The following is a 16,121-nucleotide window of genomic DNA, read 5'->3' on the forward strand; positions in this document are numbered from 1 at the left end:
TGTTTTCCCCGCCTCCAGGCCCCACCCCTCCTCTGGTTAAGTCTGCCTGTTTTCCCCGCCTCCAGGCCCCACCGCTGTATTCGCAGCTGCCAGTCGTACTCAACCTTTAGCTCCGAGAACTTCTCTGTGTCCGACGGAGAGGAAGGGAACACTAGCGACCACTCAAACAGCCCCGACGAGTCCGCTGACAGACGGGAGGACCGCCTGGCTGAGAAACTAGACGACCTGCTGTCCCAGACGCCCGAGGCGCCCATCGAGATCTCCTCCCACTCAGATGGGCTGTCTGACAAGGAGTGTGCGGTCCGGCGCGTGAAGACACAGATGTCCCTGGGCAAGCTGTGCGCCGAGGAGCGTGGCTACGAGGTGGGCACCTCTCCCTCCTCCTCACGCCACTGCGCCGTTCGTGGTTCTCTGGGGTTTAGAGTAGCATCCTAGTATGCTTTCTGTTGCTGTGATAGGCATTATGGCAGAAAAGAACCTGGGGAAGAAAGGGTTGATTTCAGATTACAGTTCACAGTCCATCACGGAGAGAAACCGAGGAGGCACAGAAGTTGAGCAGGGGCCTGGAGGCAGGAGCTGACGCAGCCACCGTAGATGACAGCTGCTGCTGCTGACTTGTTCCCGGGGCTGCCTCAGCTTGGTACAACCCAAGCCCACCTGCCCAGGGAGTGGTTCCACCCACAGTGGGCTGGGTCCTCCCACATCAATTGCTAATCAAGAAAGCGACACCCAGACTTGCCTACAGGCCAGTCAGATGAAAGCGTTTCCTCTCCTCAGATGACCCCAGCTTGTGTCAAGTTGACAGAACAACTAAGTAGGTTCAAGCCTCGGGGTCTTTATAATTTCCAATCAGTAGATAAAAGATGCACCGCCTCCATGATGTAGACACAGGCGTGTAGCTGCGGGGCTCTCTGAATAAGGACAGTGGCTCACAAGTGAGCCAGAGACATGAAATGTTTGAAAACCCCCACCCCCTGCTCACCCCATCTCCCAATCCTGTTAGGGGACTGGGCATCCCTCCCTCCGTGCCCTCACTCTCCTTTGGAGAGCCAAGGGAGTGTGGTGTTTATAGGTGTAAACCCTGGACTCAGACTCCCTAGACAGATGCAAAGCCCAGCCATTCTACCTACCATGTAACCTTGGGCAAGTTGCTTAGCCTCAATGAAGGTAAGTGTCCTTAGCTATAAAATGTGTGGTATCTATCACATCTATGAGAAATGGCCAGTTTCCGTAGGTGAGTAGATAGATGGTTGTGAGTAGACTGGACTAGCAGATGTAAAGGACTTAGAGTAAGTGGTACCCGAGGCCCTGGAATGCTATGGAAACTGGATGTGAGTCAGCATCGCCAACTTTACATAGCTCTTTTCTCCATCAGCTCCCCCCCCCCGTTATCTGTCTTTGTCAGCTCCTATAACACGGGAAGTGTTGGGAAGTGTTCGACTCACCTTCAGTGAGGGTGGCAGAGGGAGGTAAGGGCTGTCAGGGGAAAGCGTGCAGCATGCCCTCACTGAGGGTGGTAGGAGAGAATTAAGATCTCTTGTCTAAACTCTGCAGAACCCTGTGCAGTTTGGAGACTCGGACTGTGACTCTTCAGAGGGGGAGTGTTCGGATGCCACTGTTAGGACCAGCAAGAACTACAGTTCTGCCACGTGGTGACAAGGGCTCTCCGTCAGAAGCCGCTGGCATCGCGAATCCTCTCCAGCCCTAGACTCCTCCCACCTGCGTTCGTCCAGGAGGAATGGCCCCATCCCAGAAACAAGCCACACTGACCGGAACATGAGATCAGTCAAATCTCTGGGAAAATACCCAAATGAAGTTGCATCTCACTGAGCATTTCAATCAAGAATGGCAGGGATCTCTTGTACTGAATACTCCAGCTACTGTAACATTGATATTTATTTTTGTTGGACATTTTAACACTTTGTATTGTAAAGAGTGAACTATATATGATAACAGATACAATAATTTCTTTACAAAAAAAAGGAAAGGAAAGAGGGTCTTTAGGAGCAACATTGGAGTTTGTGGGGCTGGGAGGTGTCACTGTCGCTTGAACACGGGACCAGGTCTTTTGTCCATACTTGAAGAGTTGCAATGAGACATACTGAACATTTACAATACAAGCCAAAAGAAATGCAGCCATGTTAAGTTCAACGGCTCGTCCGTGCGAGGGATGGAAATGACCTAGAAGCTGAGGGATCCGATAGCCCCAAAGCCTCGGAGCGCACACACTTCCTCTGAGAGGGAAAAGCAAACAGAACTGGAACCGCACATGTGGAAATGACTTCACTTCTTAAACACTAAGCAAAATCTGGCAGTAAAGGTTACAGTACCATCAAGTCTCGCCCTTAGCAACAGCTTGCCTTTAAAGCTGCCACCCTCACCACCTCCACCAGCGCGGTCTTTCAGACTCGGGTGCCATTTCTTCTTCCTTACCTTCCACCTGGTGGCACTTCTTTCAGGAAGGGGAAAGGGTCCTGAGTGGGACAGGAGGACACTGAGTGGCATTAGGAAAACATACCTGTAAAACATACCATTCTTCTGCAGGATGGCCGCGTTCAGCGATACAAGCAAGATGGCGCAACCTTTCTCGGGACCCAGGTTGTCTATCTCCTGGAATCATATTAATTCACACGGACGGCAACTAAGATGTGTGTGTCCAGTGTCCAGTCCCAAACCATCTTTATTTTTGTTCTCGATCTTACTCTAGCTTGGAAGCTTTGGTGGCTGTCAGTGTAGCATACAAGGCAAACTAAGCAGCTTGCAGGAAGGTGGCCTGTCTCACCACGCTTTGTTCAATGCTTCTTGTAAAGTGCGGTCTGTTTTCATTCTGAACCACTGCAGTTTTGTTTAGGTAGGTTAGGAACCTTGTAGAAGGAGCAGCTGATGCTAAGCAGGAATTAGGATTACTTTAGTATCTCAAAAGCATGTGATTCTTCCTGTGTCCAGAGTCCTGCCTGGGCTATGAAAAGTACTCCAGGTGATTTGTGGAGTCTTGGCTTGCAGCAGGAAAGGTCTCGCAGCCTGCTGAGGGCTGGATCACAGGTGGGCCCCACCATGCCTGGCTTAAAGATGTCTCATCTAGAATTCGTATACATGTGCACTGGCCCGACTCCTGTCTCCAATGCAGGCTTCTGCCAAATCTGAACTTGCTAGATTCTGACATTTCATCCTGTAAGGATGTTAGGTTTTAAGACATTCCAATCCCAATGGAAACGGTGCCCCTGGCCGGGGGTCACTGACTGCATCAGCCAAAACTGAAAAGCAGGAGGGGACTTAGAGCCGGCCTTCTGTTTGACCTCTCCTTTGTTTACACTTTATGTTGAGACACTGATTTTAAATTTTAGTGTCTATAATTTTTAGCTCATAGGAAGGATGAAGGAAAATGTTTAACTTGGAAAGCAGTATTGTTTTGTTAAATTATTCCATTTTGTATGAACTGTAGCAGGACTACGCAGGAGAGCTTAAGTTATGACATTCTTATCCTTGTTGTTTTACTTTATGTTGTCATAATTTTCTGTTGACCAGAAGGTGTGGCTTATTGTGTAGCACAATGACTGTTTCTTGCTAACCATGGATTATTATGGGCTTCTGTGGGCCTAGTGAGGGTCTGGGGATGGAGCTGTCCGTGGGATGCCTGGCATTCCTCAGTGTACTCCCTAGTGGTTTCCCTGGCTTCCTGGATGTAGCAGCTGCTCTGAGGGGGTGTGTTCTGCCCCGACAAACATTGGGTACACTGTGATGATTTTGTTTTTAACTGATTGTAAAATCTCCTGAATGGGCAGATGACCAAGTTGATGAACAAATCGTTCAAAAGTCCCAAAAGTTATAAACTTTCTCCTCCAATGTCTTAGAAATAAAATCATGGCACTGAAGTAGAGGCAAAAAGAGATTTAATGCTCTTACAGCAAGACAAAGCATTTCTGCGGAGGCTTGTGAGGCAGTTTCAAGAGTGTACGGCAAAGCAAGTCATTGCCTTCCCACTGAGCCCCACAAATTGGGAAGAGCAGAAAGACTAGAACAAAGGGAGGTACGTAATGCCAGTCACGATCTGCTTCTGGAATAGACAAGAGTTCTAGGGGGTGGAGGCATTTGGGGGTCACAGGGCTGGGGAATGACATCAGAGGCACTATTCCCTCATCCTCCAGCCTCAGGTCCCTTATTCCTTGGAACAGAGACTCTTTACGTCCAACACAAAGCAGAACCAGCTGTTTACACAAAGGCCAACTTCTGTCTGGCACCTTTCAGTGTTGGTCCTCCCCGGAAACGCACCTGCTACATCAGTCTTCATTCTGAATTCCCGTCCTCTCTGTCCATCACGCTAAGGCCACTTTTATCTGGCTTAACTATCATAGGCTTGCTAGGGGGGGTGTGTGGACTCCAGTCATTCGCTGTGTCATCAAGATAGGAGTAAAACCCGTCCTTTTGAATAGAATTACTGTTCTAAGCAAGGTTAAAAGGGAAAAGAGACTTCCCCCCACCTTACCTCCAGAGCCTGCCCTGAAGCAGGAAACTGGAGTGTGTTTCCTTGAGAACCTTGTAGTCAGCAGAACTCTGAGTGGAGAGCTCAGGGAACATAAGCGCCAGCTCTTCAGTGCCCTTAGCTGCCGCCACGCGTTGGTGCTTTGAGAAGCCTTGCCAGGCCCATCTCAAGCTTCGTCACCGGGTGCAGGATGAGCACCTTCATTCTTTGGCCATCTGGTTTGGACTGACTATCAAGGGGAGTTTCAGTTTTGCATCGCAGTCAAGCACTGGATTTAGCCTCTTCTAGATCATGTCGCTGAATAAAAATCCCTCCTAAAATTGCTTAGCACAGGAACGGAGATGCCTGTGTCCATTTTGAAACATACCTCACCTAAGAGCTAGCTGCAGGACTCTGGGAGAGCCTGCGCAGGGCAATGACGTGGTGTTGTAAGGTGTCTTGAGTAGCCTGATTGAAGACTGAGTATTTTAAGCCATTAGATCCACCAAATTCATCCTGGAATTAAGGTCATTTTGAGTAGGTGCTGTGTGGTACTTACTCGGGGCCCCACTGTGCTCTGCTGTCCCCAACCTACTCTAGGTGATGGGGGCAGTGACTTTGGAGTTCATGTCACTAACTCAGGGTTGTCAGTGTCCCCACAAGGTATCACTGACGTCTTCTCAGTGGGAACATGTTCCTAATGATTCGGTGGTTTACTGTTTTTTTCTCATGCCCTTATATCTCAAATGTTCCTATTTTTTTTATTCCTTGAGAATGTGATGGATGTATACAATGAAATATGATCACATTCACCCCGTTCCCCCTCCATAGCCCACTCAAAACATCCTCCTCCCAACTTGATGGTTTTGTTTGGGGGTGGGGGTTAGGTTGTTATTTTGGTAACTCTGCAAGTCTAGTAGTGCCGCCCATGAGTGTATGTATATGGGGACACCCACCGTAGGGCATGGGAAGTTAAGAGAACCACTTCCGCGGACAAAGGATGATCCTCCTTCCTCCAGTAGCTGTCAGCTGCCAGGAGCTCCTCAATAGGGTGGGGCCTGGAGATCGCCTGCCCACTCAAGTTCTCTTAAAAGAAGAAAATTCTTGCTGGGTCTGTTGGCATATACCTTTAATCCTAGCTTTGGGAGAGGCAGAGACAGGTAGAGTTTTATGATTTCAAGGCCAGCCTGATCTACATTCAAGCTAGTCAGAGTGACTTAATGAGACCCTGCTCAAAACACACACACACACACACACACACACACACACACACACACACACACATACACGCACGCACACAAACAACTGCCCTGCTTCACATATACCACGTTTATTTCTCCAGAAACCAAAACACCGCCCTATGCCACCATGGACCACCTCCACACTAAGCCCCATTGCAGCACCTTTTACTGAGCACTGTATTGCTCCCTGCTGAGCCTTGCTACAGCCTCAGAGCCACTCACAGCAGCATCTGAAGCATCCGTCAGTACTTGTTGGAATTTATGTGCAAAGTGTTTATTAACCCAGCTCCCAGCTCTGAGCTCACAACTGTTCCCTAAAGACGATTCTAGACCCTCAGTTCCTGATGGACAAGTCTAGGACCACGCCAGTAGTCTCCTTATGGGTTCCCTAGGCTGACAGGGGCATGTCATGACAAAGGGCCACCTGCCTTCATTCTTCCCCTTTGAACTGCACCAATCACATCTCTACCCACACTGAGCTGTACCAGATGAGCACACCCTTCCCTGTCTGGGAACTGAAGTGTGCAGTCTGTTACCTGCTTCCTCCCCAAATACTGTGAAACTTTGTCAAGACTTCTCTTCAACTGTCAGTGTGGTCCAGCCTTCCCAGGCAGCAAGGTTTTTCTTTGCTGGTGCCATAGAACAAACGTCCCAATACGCTTACCTCCCTCCAGACTGTCCCATTGGGTGTGTTTGTTTGCTTATCTGCATGGCTTACTTGGCACTGCAGCTGCCCCTTCAAACAAGAATGGACTGAACGAGGCTGCTGAGTGGAGGACCCAGTGGAACCCAGAACATTTCTCAGGGACAGGTAGCTGAAGAGGATAGCTCTCAGAAACAGGGAAAGAGCTGGATGAGGCTTTGGTAAATGTCACATGCATGGCAAAGGCGTGCCAGCAGAATTTCAGGTGCCACATCCTCAGAAGATGGCAAGGCCACTGTCAGGAAACTTCCAGCACAATCACAGCCCTGCTCCCCAGGGCTCCTGCACAGCACTGGAGGTCACTGGTATCTGGCCAGTGACCACAGTCCTCCCATGGCTACAAGCTAGAGACCCAGCCACATGTGAAGGCTATTAGGAAAAGGTATCTTGACCACATCATCCAGGGCTCTTAACCTTTAGAACCCCACTTCACAGCGGATGAGGAAGTCTTTTGAGTCTTTTTTATTAATGTATGTATGTCTGCCCCCACCCCACCATCTCTTTCTCTCTATGATTATTTATTACAATAATTTGAGCTCCTGTTGATTCAGGACAAATGAATTTCTTTCAAGTATTAAAGTCTCAAAATGAACTCCCTTGTCTCCTTGAAGCTCACAGGTCTCCGGCTCCACGTCATTTTCAGATACGGGCTCTGGCTTTGTACCGAACAGCAATGGGAACAAGAATGATTATGAAAACAAACCAATGCATGAAATTAAACAAAAAGTCTACCTGGTGTGTTCTGGTCCTGTCTTTTCCTGAAGGTGCTATTGGCATCCTACAAGCTGCCCTGCCAGGTTTTCAGAGAAAGGGCAAGCTGGGTTCTGCAGCCAGGACTCTTACATTTCAGGCACAAGCACTAAAGTTGCGGTTTCCATTTTGTCTGAGATTTCCCATAAAGGCTTAGACAGGCACTCTGGTTCTTCCTGAGCCATCTGCTGCCATTCCTGCAGCTGTCCTGTTACCAATGACATCACTCTTAAAGAAGCCAAGAGAGGCAAATGGGAAGCTGGCATGATTTGGTCAGCGGCCTGCTGGGAATAGGGAGCTAAACCAGTCTTTTGAATTATATTTTTTAGTCAATTCTGGTCCCTTTCGTAAAGGCAGTTTTGAGTCAGCAACATGCAGAGACAAGCTCTTAAGTTCTGTCTTCACTGCAGAATGTTTATGTCCATGGATTAGGGAAATCCCTTCCCCTGTGAGCTCAAGCCTAATAAGGCACACTTGTGCGGAACCCCGCTGGGGCCACACATGCAAAGGGGGAGAAAACCCCGTCTTCTCTCCCTCTCTACTCCAAAATGCTCTGGAATCACCGGCTTCAAGTGTAGCCTCTTTCCTGTCATCCCCTCAATTGAAAGGCTTCTTTTACACATTTCTTTTTTTAATGAAAGCCGTAAAAACGCCATGACATGGAAATCCACTATCACTGTGGAACCCGAGTGCGCACATCAGTCCTCGACTGAAGCCTTGGCAAGACTCCTGGCTGAGCCCAGACCTGAGACAAACACCCCAGCCCAGCCTGTGATGCCTTGAGAGCAGCAGTGCTGGCAAGTCCTTGTCGTGAGTTGTCCCCCTGAGGTCCAAGCCCACAGAGCTATCAGCCCAGGGCCACAGCTGGAAGACACAATGACAGCTGTGAGTGATGACCAGACAGGCAAGCACTCACACCGCTCTTCCCTGTTTGTATTAAAAAGCACAAATTCCTCAGCTGTTCTTGCAAAGGCAAAACAAAACAAAGAATCACAGTGTGTTTACTGGCTGACAGCCTCCTGTACTGACGCCACTCTCCCAACAGGAGGCAGTAGAAGGGATTCCCAGGAGGAAAATACACAACCAGCCATTTGATTCAGACGAAGCATGGCAGGGCCTTGGGATGAGGGATCATTTCCTCAGAACACATTCAGAACATGCAAAGCTGGCTCCATTCATATTTAATCATGTTTGAATCAGCTTAACTCTGAAGACATACAACCACAAGGAGCTTAGACATAGAAACATCAGTGTGTGAACGGGGATATTACAGGAATCATTGCACTCGAGCTGTGTGTAAGTCTTAGGCAGTTCGCCATGGGTCCCTTGGCCTATGGAGAGGTAGATGATCATCAGCAAAAAGGTAGAGAAGACACTCTTCAGGAGACTAACAGGCTAGAGTTCTGTCTGATACAAACATCCACAGGGACTTAACAGGTGTACCTGTTACACAGCCTGTCCAAAAGGCCACCAGCATCTTCTCCCAAGACATCTCAGGGACTGGCAAGAGGCAAGCCCAACAGACTGAGTCCCTATTATTGGACAGAACCAAAACAAGATTTTCTAGAAAGCAGTCCATTTCACAGAACCCTGCTAAATGAGACTGGACCGTCAAGCAGAGCGCCCTTCTGATAGGCCTCTGCACGCACTAGAACGCCGTTCACATCACCTTCCTGAGCGTGATTAAAACACAGTGAGGACAATAGAGGACCGTGCCCATCACACAGACCAGCAGCAGAGTCCAGGGCTGTGGTAAACATGGCACCTGTGTCACGCGTCCTTCCTGCCACCGAGGTGACGAGTGCTCCTTGGGTCACTCAGGGCCAGGTGCTTTCGGCTGAATTTCTTGATGAGGGTTCCAGGAACCAAAGCAACCAGGGCAATGGCCAGCAGCTTCAGGACAGTTTCCCAGGAGAAAAGAGCATCCAGAGAAGTGAGGGTGGACAGGATGGAGCCTGTCTGCACGCAGATGAAATTGTATGGAATCAAACCTGGAAAAAAGCAAAGTGGAGACGGTCCATTAATGGGGCAAGATGGTGGGAACGGCACTAGATGCCGGCCAGGGATTCAGAACAGCGACTCTTAATCCCCTAAATGTTCTACCTCCTTCCTTTTCTCCCCACGCTTCCTATACACATCCAACAAAAGGCCTTAAAATGGGCCACACAAATATGTGTGTGTGTGTATGTATATGTGTATATACACATTTCCATAAGGAAAATTTATTACCCATATGTAAAAAAATACTAAGGGAGTGAGCTGAGAGATACTGGAGTCTGTGCCCCTGCTGAAGGTGGGACCCAAGAGCCGAACCAGAGAAAGAGACCAGCAACATGAAATTTCCAGTGTGCATTAAAGACTTTCAAAACCCAACAAACAAAACAATTTTCTTCAAAGTACAACTTTGTTCTGCACTCTAAGAATTCAGCTGGCTTCTGGACTCCATAGTCTGCCTGGCAGCCGGGCAGCAGGTAGCATAAAACTTCCTTAGAATCAGGCACGGTGGCACATAATTGCAGGAATTAGGAGGCAGAGGCAGGAGAATAGCAGCAAATTCAAGATCAGCCTGGACTACGTGCTGAGACTTTGTCTCAAAACCAAAACCAACTACCAAGAACCCTGTGATGTGTAAGGGAAAAAGGAAAACGCTAGGTCAGGCATAAGGGAGCACACCTTCGGCGCCAGCACTCGGAGGGAGGCGGAGGGATCTCTGTGTGTTCTAAGACTTCCTGGTCTACAGAGCAAGTTGGGAGCCAGCAAGAGCTCCATAGAGAGACCCTGTCTCAAAAGGAAATGCTAAGCCAAGTGTAGTGTGCCTGCAGTCCCAGGGCTTGAAAGATTGACAGACAGACAAACAAACAAAAAAGAAAACCTGTAAGTTTGAGGCCCGCCTTAGCTACATAACACAGCCACATCACAAACAAATAATAAGACAAAATGCATTCTTGGCTCCACCTCAGAGACGCTAGTTCTTGCTCTGCAGTAAAACCTGGGAGCCTGCATTTTTCGAAGCCTCTTTCCCGCCCCCCACTCCTGAGTTTCTGATTGGCTAGGACCCTGATAACCCATTCCTCTACTTCAGGGAAGAAGTATGTGAAAGATAATGATCAGACCGTTCAAGGTCACACAGCCTGGTCCTCAAGAAGGAACTCTGTCTCCAGAGTCTTTCCAAGCTGGTGTCACTTTGGTGATGACAAGCTTTTAGCGCCCATTAGCTGAGACGCTAAGGTGCTCAGCAAGATGCTACAAGAGCTGGCTGCGGTCAGCCTCCTTTCGTCTCTCTCAGACAGTCCTATTAATAGCAGCTGCACATTTGTTAACTTGGACACAAACCCCTGAATGTCATTCCCCACACTCTAAGAAAGGTCTGAGCATCTCTGCCCCTGCCTTAAGGAGGGTGGTGGCTTACCGTGAGAATGTAAAGCTCACAGATGGGTGGGGTGTGGTCACTTTAACTAAGCAGCAAAGGTGACCTGAAGCCCACACTTCAAGAAACACTGCTTCTAACCCAGCTCTGAGCCAGCTAAGTGATTTCCTGCGTGGAAATACGGTCATACTGTTCTCAGAAGACAGATAGAAACCTCTCTGATGGCAGCCCTCCTTAAAACCCCTTAGTCAAAGGAGGCCCTTTAGCCTGCTAGCACTTTTTGGAGCCAAGTCATGTAGTTTACAGAGACGGTCCTGTTCAATCCCAGGGCCCAGCATGTACTGAGCACATAAGAAGCACTGAATTTGGCCACGAAATGAACAACCCTTAGTTGTTCCAAAAGCATTGTATGGGTTTCATGTTCAAGCCAGAGGAGGTTTGAATCAGAGAATGCTGTGTCAGGGGCAGGCTTGGAGATGCTGCTGGTGGGCAAGCATATGGGCAGGTGGCAAGTGACGGAGGGCAGGGTCTCCACCAGCACCCCACCCCCATCTTACCGATAAGCACTGAGAAGAAAAACTGCACGATGGGGATGTTCAGGATCGGGGCCGACAGGTTCAAGAACCAGTTTGGTGTCATGGGGAAGAGTCTGAGGAACAGCAGGAAAAAGAACAGGCCATTTCTGTTCTCCTCCACCTGCAGAGAGAGCCACAGTCAGGAGCAGAAGGGCTCTCCAGCTAGCTCTGAAGCTGAATGGCTCCTTCCCAGCTCCTCCCACATCCCCATTCTGAAAACACAGCTACCAGCTGGACAGGAAATCCCAGCACTCAGGAACTCGGGAGGCTGAAACAGGAGGACTCCCACAAGGTTGAAGCTAGCCTGAGTTACGCATGAGACCTTGTAGCAATAAAAACAAAAACTGGGGGGCTAGAAAGATGGCCTTAGTGGTTAAGAGCACTGGCTGTTCTTACAAAAGACCAGGGTTCAATTCCCAGCACCCACATGGCAACTCATAGCTGTCTGTAACTCCAGTTCTGGCATCAGCACACAGACATACGCGGAGACAAAACCCCAATGTACATAAAAAAATAAATAAATTTTTAAAAACTAAAAAGAATTTTTAAAAATAAAAAAAAAAAAACAAAAACAAAAAATGGGCTGGGGAGATAGTGCAGACAGTAAACTGTGTCCCCTGTCAGCATAAGGATCCACATTTGATCACCAGTACCCATGTCAAATAAAAATAAGCCTAGGGCCGTGGCACCAGCCTGGGATCCCAGTGCTGGAAGCAGAGACAGGAGGATCCACGAGGTTTGCTGCCCAACCAGTCTCGTCAAATCAGTGAGCTCCAGGCTCAGTAAAAGACTGTCACATGTCACATGCACTCACACATACACAAGCACACACACACACACACACACACACCAACACACATACACGCATGAAGTTAACTGAGTAGCTGAGAATCAGAGGGGTCAGACACTCAACTCAAAGGTAGAAAGCAAGTAAGGACAAGAATGGAATTGGGATTTGATCACAGGTCTCTGCTTCCGAAAGACATCAAATGAACCCTTCCCAGCTCCCAGGTAGGGTGAAGGAGCACTGTGGGAAACCCCTGCTTCTCGCTCCTCTCAGACCGTGAGCTGATGCTCAGGGACTAGCATTGAGGTGTGCCCCCATCTTACCTTCCTCTGCAGCAGGGCCACTTTATCGGGAAAGTAGGAGATGACCAGCTGTTTGCCAAAAATGCTGGAAAGCAGGTAGCAGCATGTGGCACCCACCGATGTCAGCACACAGCACAGCAAAAGTCCCAGCCATGGCCCAAACAAGGCACCAGCCAAAACATTCTGCAAAGAAAGCAAGACCTCGGCCATGAGAACATCTAGCCGCTGTCAGTGGCCTGTCCTGTAGCCAGTGGACTATCCTGGAGCCAGTGGCCTGTCCTGGAGCTGGTGGACTATCCTGGAGCCTGTGGCCTGTCCTGTCCTGCAGCCAGTGGCCTGTCCTGTCCTGGAGCCAGTGGCCTGTCCTGGAACCTTTGGCTTATCCTGGAGCCAGTGTACTATCCTGGAATCGGTGGCCTGGCCTGGCCTGCAGCCAGTGGCCTGTCCTGGAGCCAGTGGCCTGGCCTGGAGCCTGTGGCCTGTCCTGGAGCCAGTGGCCTGTCCTGGAGCCTGTGCATTGGCTCCCTCACTTTCAGAGATTTTCACAGCCAAAACCGAAGGCCCATTTTGGCAAATGGAAACATAGAATATAAGCCTCGCCTTAGGCTCCTCACCTGTACAAGGACAAGGCCGAGACCTCAGTGGACATTGGCAAGTTGAAAAGGAGACTAGGTACAGACATTACCTGACTGTGACAAGGGGTACAGTTACCTCATAGTCACTGGGGCACCAAAAAAGGGAAGTGAAGCTCACAGGCTATTATTACTATTGTGCAGACCGCGAACGGACCTTCGGCAATCTGAGTAGATGCCTTCTTGGCTTTTCACCTGATTAGTAAGCTCTCGCTGCACTTCTGTGTTGGCCACAGTCCTAACTCACCCGTAAAGCCTTAGCTTCACAGAGATGGAAACGGTAATCAATACTTCTAAGTGCAGTTTGGCTGGTGAATATCGCCCTGCCTCATAGCACGGGATCTGGGAGAAAGCAGATGGGGAAAGCCAAGTGTGCTGGGGCAAGCCTGTGACCCCAGCACTTGGAAGGCTGAGACAGGAGGACTGTTTTGATTTCAAGGCCAGCCTGGGCTAGCATATGAGTTCCAGACCAGTCGGCGCTACAGAGTGAGGCCTCGTCTCAAAGCATGAGCTGGACAGACGGCTCAGTGGCTGACAGTGCTGCCTGCTAATGTGGGGGACCAGTGTTCGGGTCCCAGCACCCACGCTGGGTGGCTGGTAACTGTGTAACACCAGGTCTGGTGCCCTCTTCTGACCTCCACAGGCACCTATACATATATGTACAGACACACACGTACACATAAACCAATCTTTTAAAAAGTATGAGCGAGTGAGTAAATGAACCAGTGAACTAAGGCAAGCAAACAGGCAAGAGGGGACCTCAGCGGTGATGCTGTGGCTGCAATATATACTTGGCATACATATGTATGCGTACATATGTCCTAAGTAGTCCTCAATAGACCTCTGTCTTGTGCTACCCCATCCTACAGGGAGAAACAGTCACACAACCAAGATCACACTAGGCAGTATTAAAATGCACCCCCAATTTCGGGTACACAGCCCTTACTAGTTCAGGCTCTATAGCACCCAATAGCAGCTAGATCTTTCTTTGTCCTGAAGCAGAATCAGCTCAAGGGGAAAGTCAGTCCCAGGTCGACTCTGACCTCCACCGTCCAGCTCCCTCTCTCAGACATGTTTGTTTTTCTTCCTGTTTCCAACCCCCCAATTTTCTTGGGTAGACCTAAACTGGATCGGGAGTAGGAAAAGGTGCTGGAAGGAGAGGGGAGCAAGACAATGGGAAGCTTGGAGCATCACTAAGTGCTGAGTGCCCACTTGTACCAGCCTCCCCAGCTCATGTTTCATTTCGTGTCCCCCCCCCACAACCAAAGGGGGGGCCTGGGGGAGCGGCCACATTTTACAGAAGAGGAAGCCGGTTGGAAAGAAGGCAAGACACTGACCAGGAAACTGGAGCCAGGGATGGCAAAGCCCTGTTTGTAGAGGTAGGCACTGCAGAAGAGCAGGAACACATAGGCCTGGTGCTCCTTCCGGTACTCTCTAAGGACCTCGGAGAGCTCCCGCAGCTCCGCTAGATCTGAGGGGAACCACAGTGACCTAGGGATTGGAAAATCAGATGGAAACATGGGTTCCAGAGAAGCCTCGTGCCTAAGAAAGTTACTCGATGTGTATTCTTTCTAGAGTAAGTTATAAACGTGTAATCTGGCCATCTGGGAATACATGCAAAGAAGAGTTCGAGATGACAGGTGACCCAGTATAACACAACACAGGCTGATAGGAGAGCTTTGGTATGGGAGCAAGAGACCTGAACGGGCATCCCCATTCTGCTGCGTTCCAGATGTGTGACCTTGTAGTGTCCATGGGTCTCATGTTCCTCGCCTAAAAAGAGTCTGGTGCTGGATAACCGCTGAATTCCCTCTTTACTTACTCAGGGGGTGTAAGATGGAATCCCACAGCCTCCCCCATCCTGAACATGGCCTCATCACTGATCTGGGTTCTAGTCTCTTTGATCTAGTCCAAAGAGGCAGGTATATGCATTTCCAGGCAAGTGCTGGGCATCCTAAATTGCCTGCCTTTCAAGGAGACCCCTCCCCAGCAAGCCCAGAACTATTTAGACACCGTGTTGACCCAGATGTACTAGGCAAAAACACGTTTCAATTTTATCTATCTCACATCATAAATACAGCTTTCTTGATAATACGGCAGGCTCGCAGCCAATCCTTTCCACGAGCCTCTCTTTTCACCCCGCTCTAGGCCTGGAGCATTGTGAATCCGGTCCAAGGGTCACAGGACAAAGACTACCCTGCCTCTGCCATCTCAACACTCCAGCAGAGATAAACTGTAAGCAACCCCTCCTAGTTCTCCCGAGTACCTCTGACATTCACAAGAAAGCTCTTTCAGTTCCAGGAAAAGACAATGGTTACTGAAAACAGTTGTCCTGCAACTCAAATACCAATTAAGCTTCTTGATAATGCGGCAACGCGCCAGGCATATTTCATGCACTTTGTAAGTAGTATGCAGCAATCGGGCAACCCGCCCCTTGAGTCTGCTGGCGCCTCCTGCCGCTTCCTGACTCACTCCGCTGACATGGGGAGCAGACAGGCAGGAAGAGGCCAGACCGGATCACAGCCTCATAACCCCAAGTCCGGGCTGCGCCTCTCAAGATTGGCTGATGTGGTATATTGGGTTGAGGAAGAAGAGCCACGGTGTCGGTGTCCAAGGTGGCTGGGGCTGGGAGGCGACCTTACTTACGTGCGGAGAAGCTCCAAGGTCGCCCCGCGCATCACTGGCAACCCTCCGACCTCTGCCCCACTCACCGGCCCGCGCCCTCGCACTCACCGGCCTTGGGGCTCCTCGGCAGATGCCAACCTCGGCCCCAAGGGCAGCTGCGTGGACAGCAGGTACAGAGCGAAGGTGCAGCAGACGAATACAAGGAGCAGGCCGAGCAGCGCGCGCATGCCGCGGCCGGGCCGGAGAGCGCGCTCCCCGCGTGGCAGCGCCGACCCCTTTCCCGAGAGCCGACTGGGCGGGCGGAGCGCGTTCGCCGACGGACGGGGTGTGGTCTTACGTGAAGCCCCGCCCCGCTACAGGCCCCGCCCCCTCCTAACGCGTGCTGGTCTGTGCTCTCCCTGCCTTCTGGCTCTGAGCTCCTACAGCACTGCTCCTATGTCAGAGCTGGGAGAGTTAAGGGTCAGTAGTGGGCCTGCCACAGTCAGCTTGCAGCATGGTGGTCAAACAGCCTGGTCCATAGTCTGTCACACAAAGCGAATGTAGCCAACAAATGTGGAACTGGCTCTGATGGTGACCACCACAGAAATAAACAGACTTGCCTTCTGTTCGGTGCCTAATGGGTGTTCACTATCCCCACTCCTCATAAACACATTTCAGTGTGTGTCTTAAAGGATGAAAAA

At 49.9% G+C, this 16,121-nt stretch overlaps 2 protein-coding genes across 2 annotated transcripts in view; one reads left to right on the forward strand and one right to left on the reverse strand.

The window, feature by feature from the left end:
- The window catches only part of Map3k13 (mitogen-activated protein kinase kinase kinase 13), a 92,463-nt gene extending 88,596 nt beyond the window's left edge, over nucleotides 1–3,867 (forward strand). Inside the window, exons 13-14 of the mRNA XM_013354409.2 lie at nucleotides 66–363; nucleotides 1,555–3,867. Coding sequence (XP_013209863.1) covers nucleotides 66–363; nucleotides 1,555–1,656 — 400 coding nt within the window. The 3' untranslated portion in view covers nucleotides 1,657–3,867. The remainder of the gene's footprint in view (nucleotides 1–65; nucleotides 364–1,554) is intronic.
- A 6-nt stretch (nucleotides 3,868–3,873) lies between these two features.
- On the reverse strand, nucleotides 3,874–15,741 carry Tmem41a (transmembrane protein 41A). Its single transcript, XM_005368979.2, has 5 exons — nucleotides 15,550–15,741; nucleotides 14,154–14,307; nucleotides 12,206–12,367; nucleotides 11,078–11,216; nucleotides 3,874–9,144 (listed from the first exon to the last, which is right to left on the reverse strand). Exons 1-5 carry the CDS (start codon nucleotides 15,666–15,668, stop codon nucleotides 8,924–8,926), a joined length of 795 nt encoding a protein of 264 aa, XP_005369036.1. The 5' UTR covers nucleotides 15,669–15,741; the 3' UTR covers nucleotides 3,874–8,923.
- Between the last annotated feature and the right edge of the window lie 380 nt (nucleotides 15,742–16,121).

Source organism: Microtus ochrogaster, unplaced genomic scaffold (assembly GCF_000317375.1).
Source record: "Microtus ochrogaster isolate Prairie Vole_2 unplaced genomic scaffold, MicOch1.0 UNK43, whole genome shotgun sequence".
Lineage (NCBI taxonomy): Eukaryota > Metazoa > Chordata > Mammalia > Rodentia > Cricetidae > Microtus > Microtus ochrogaster.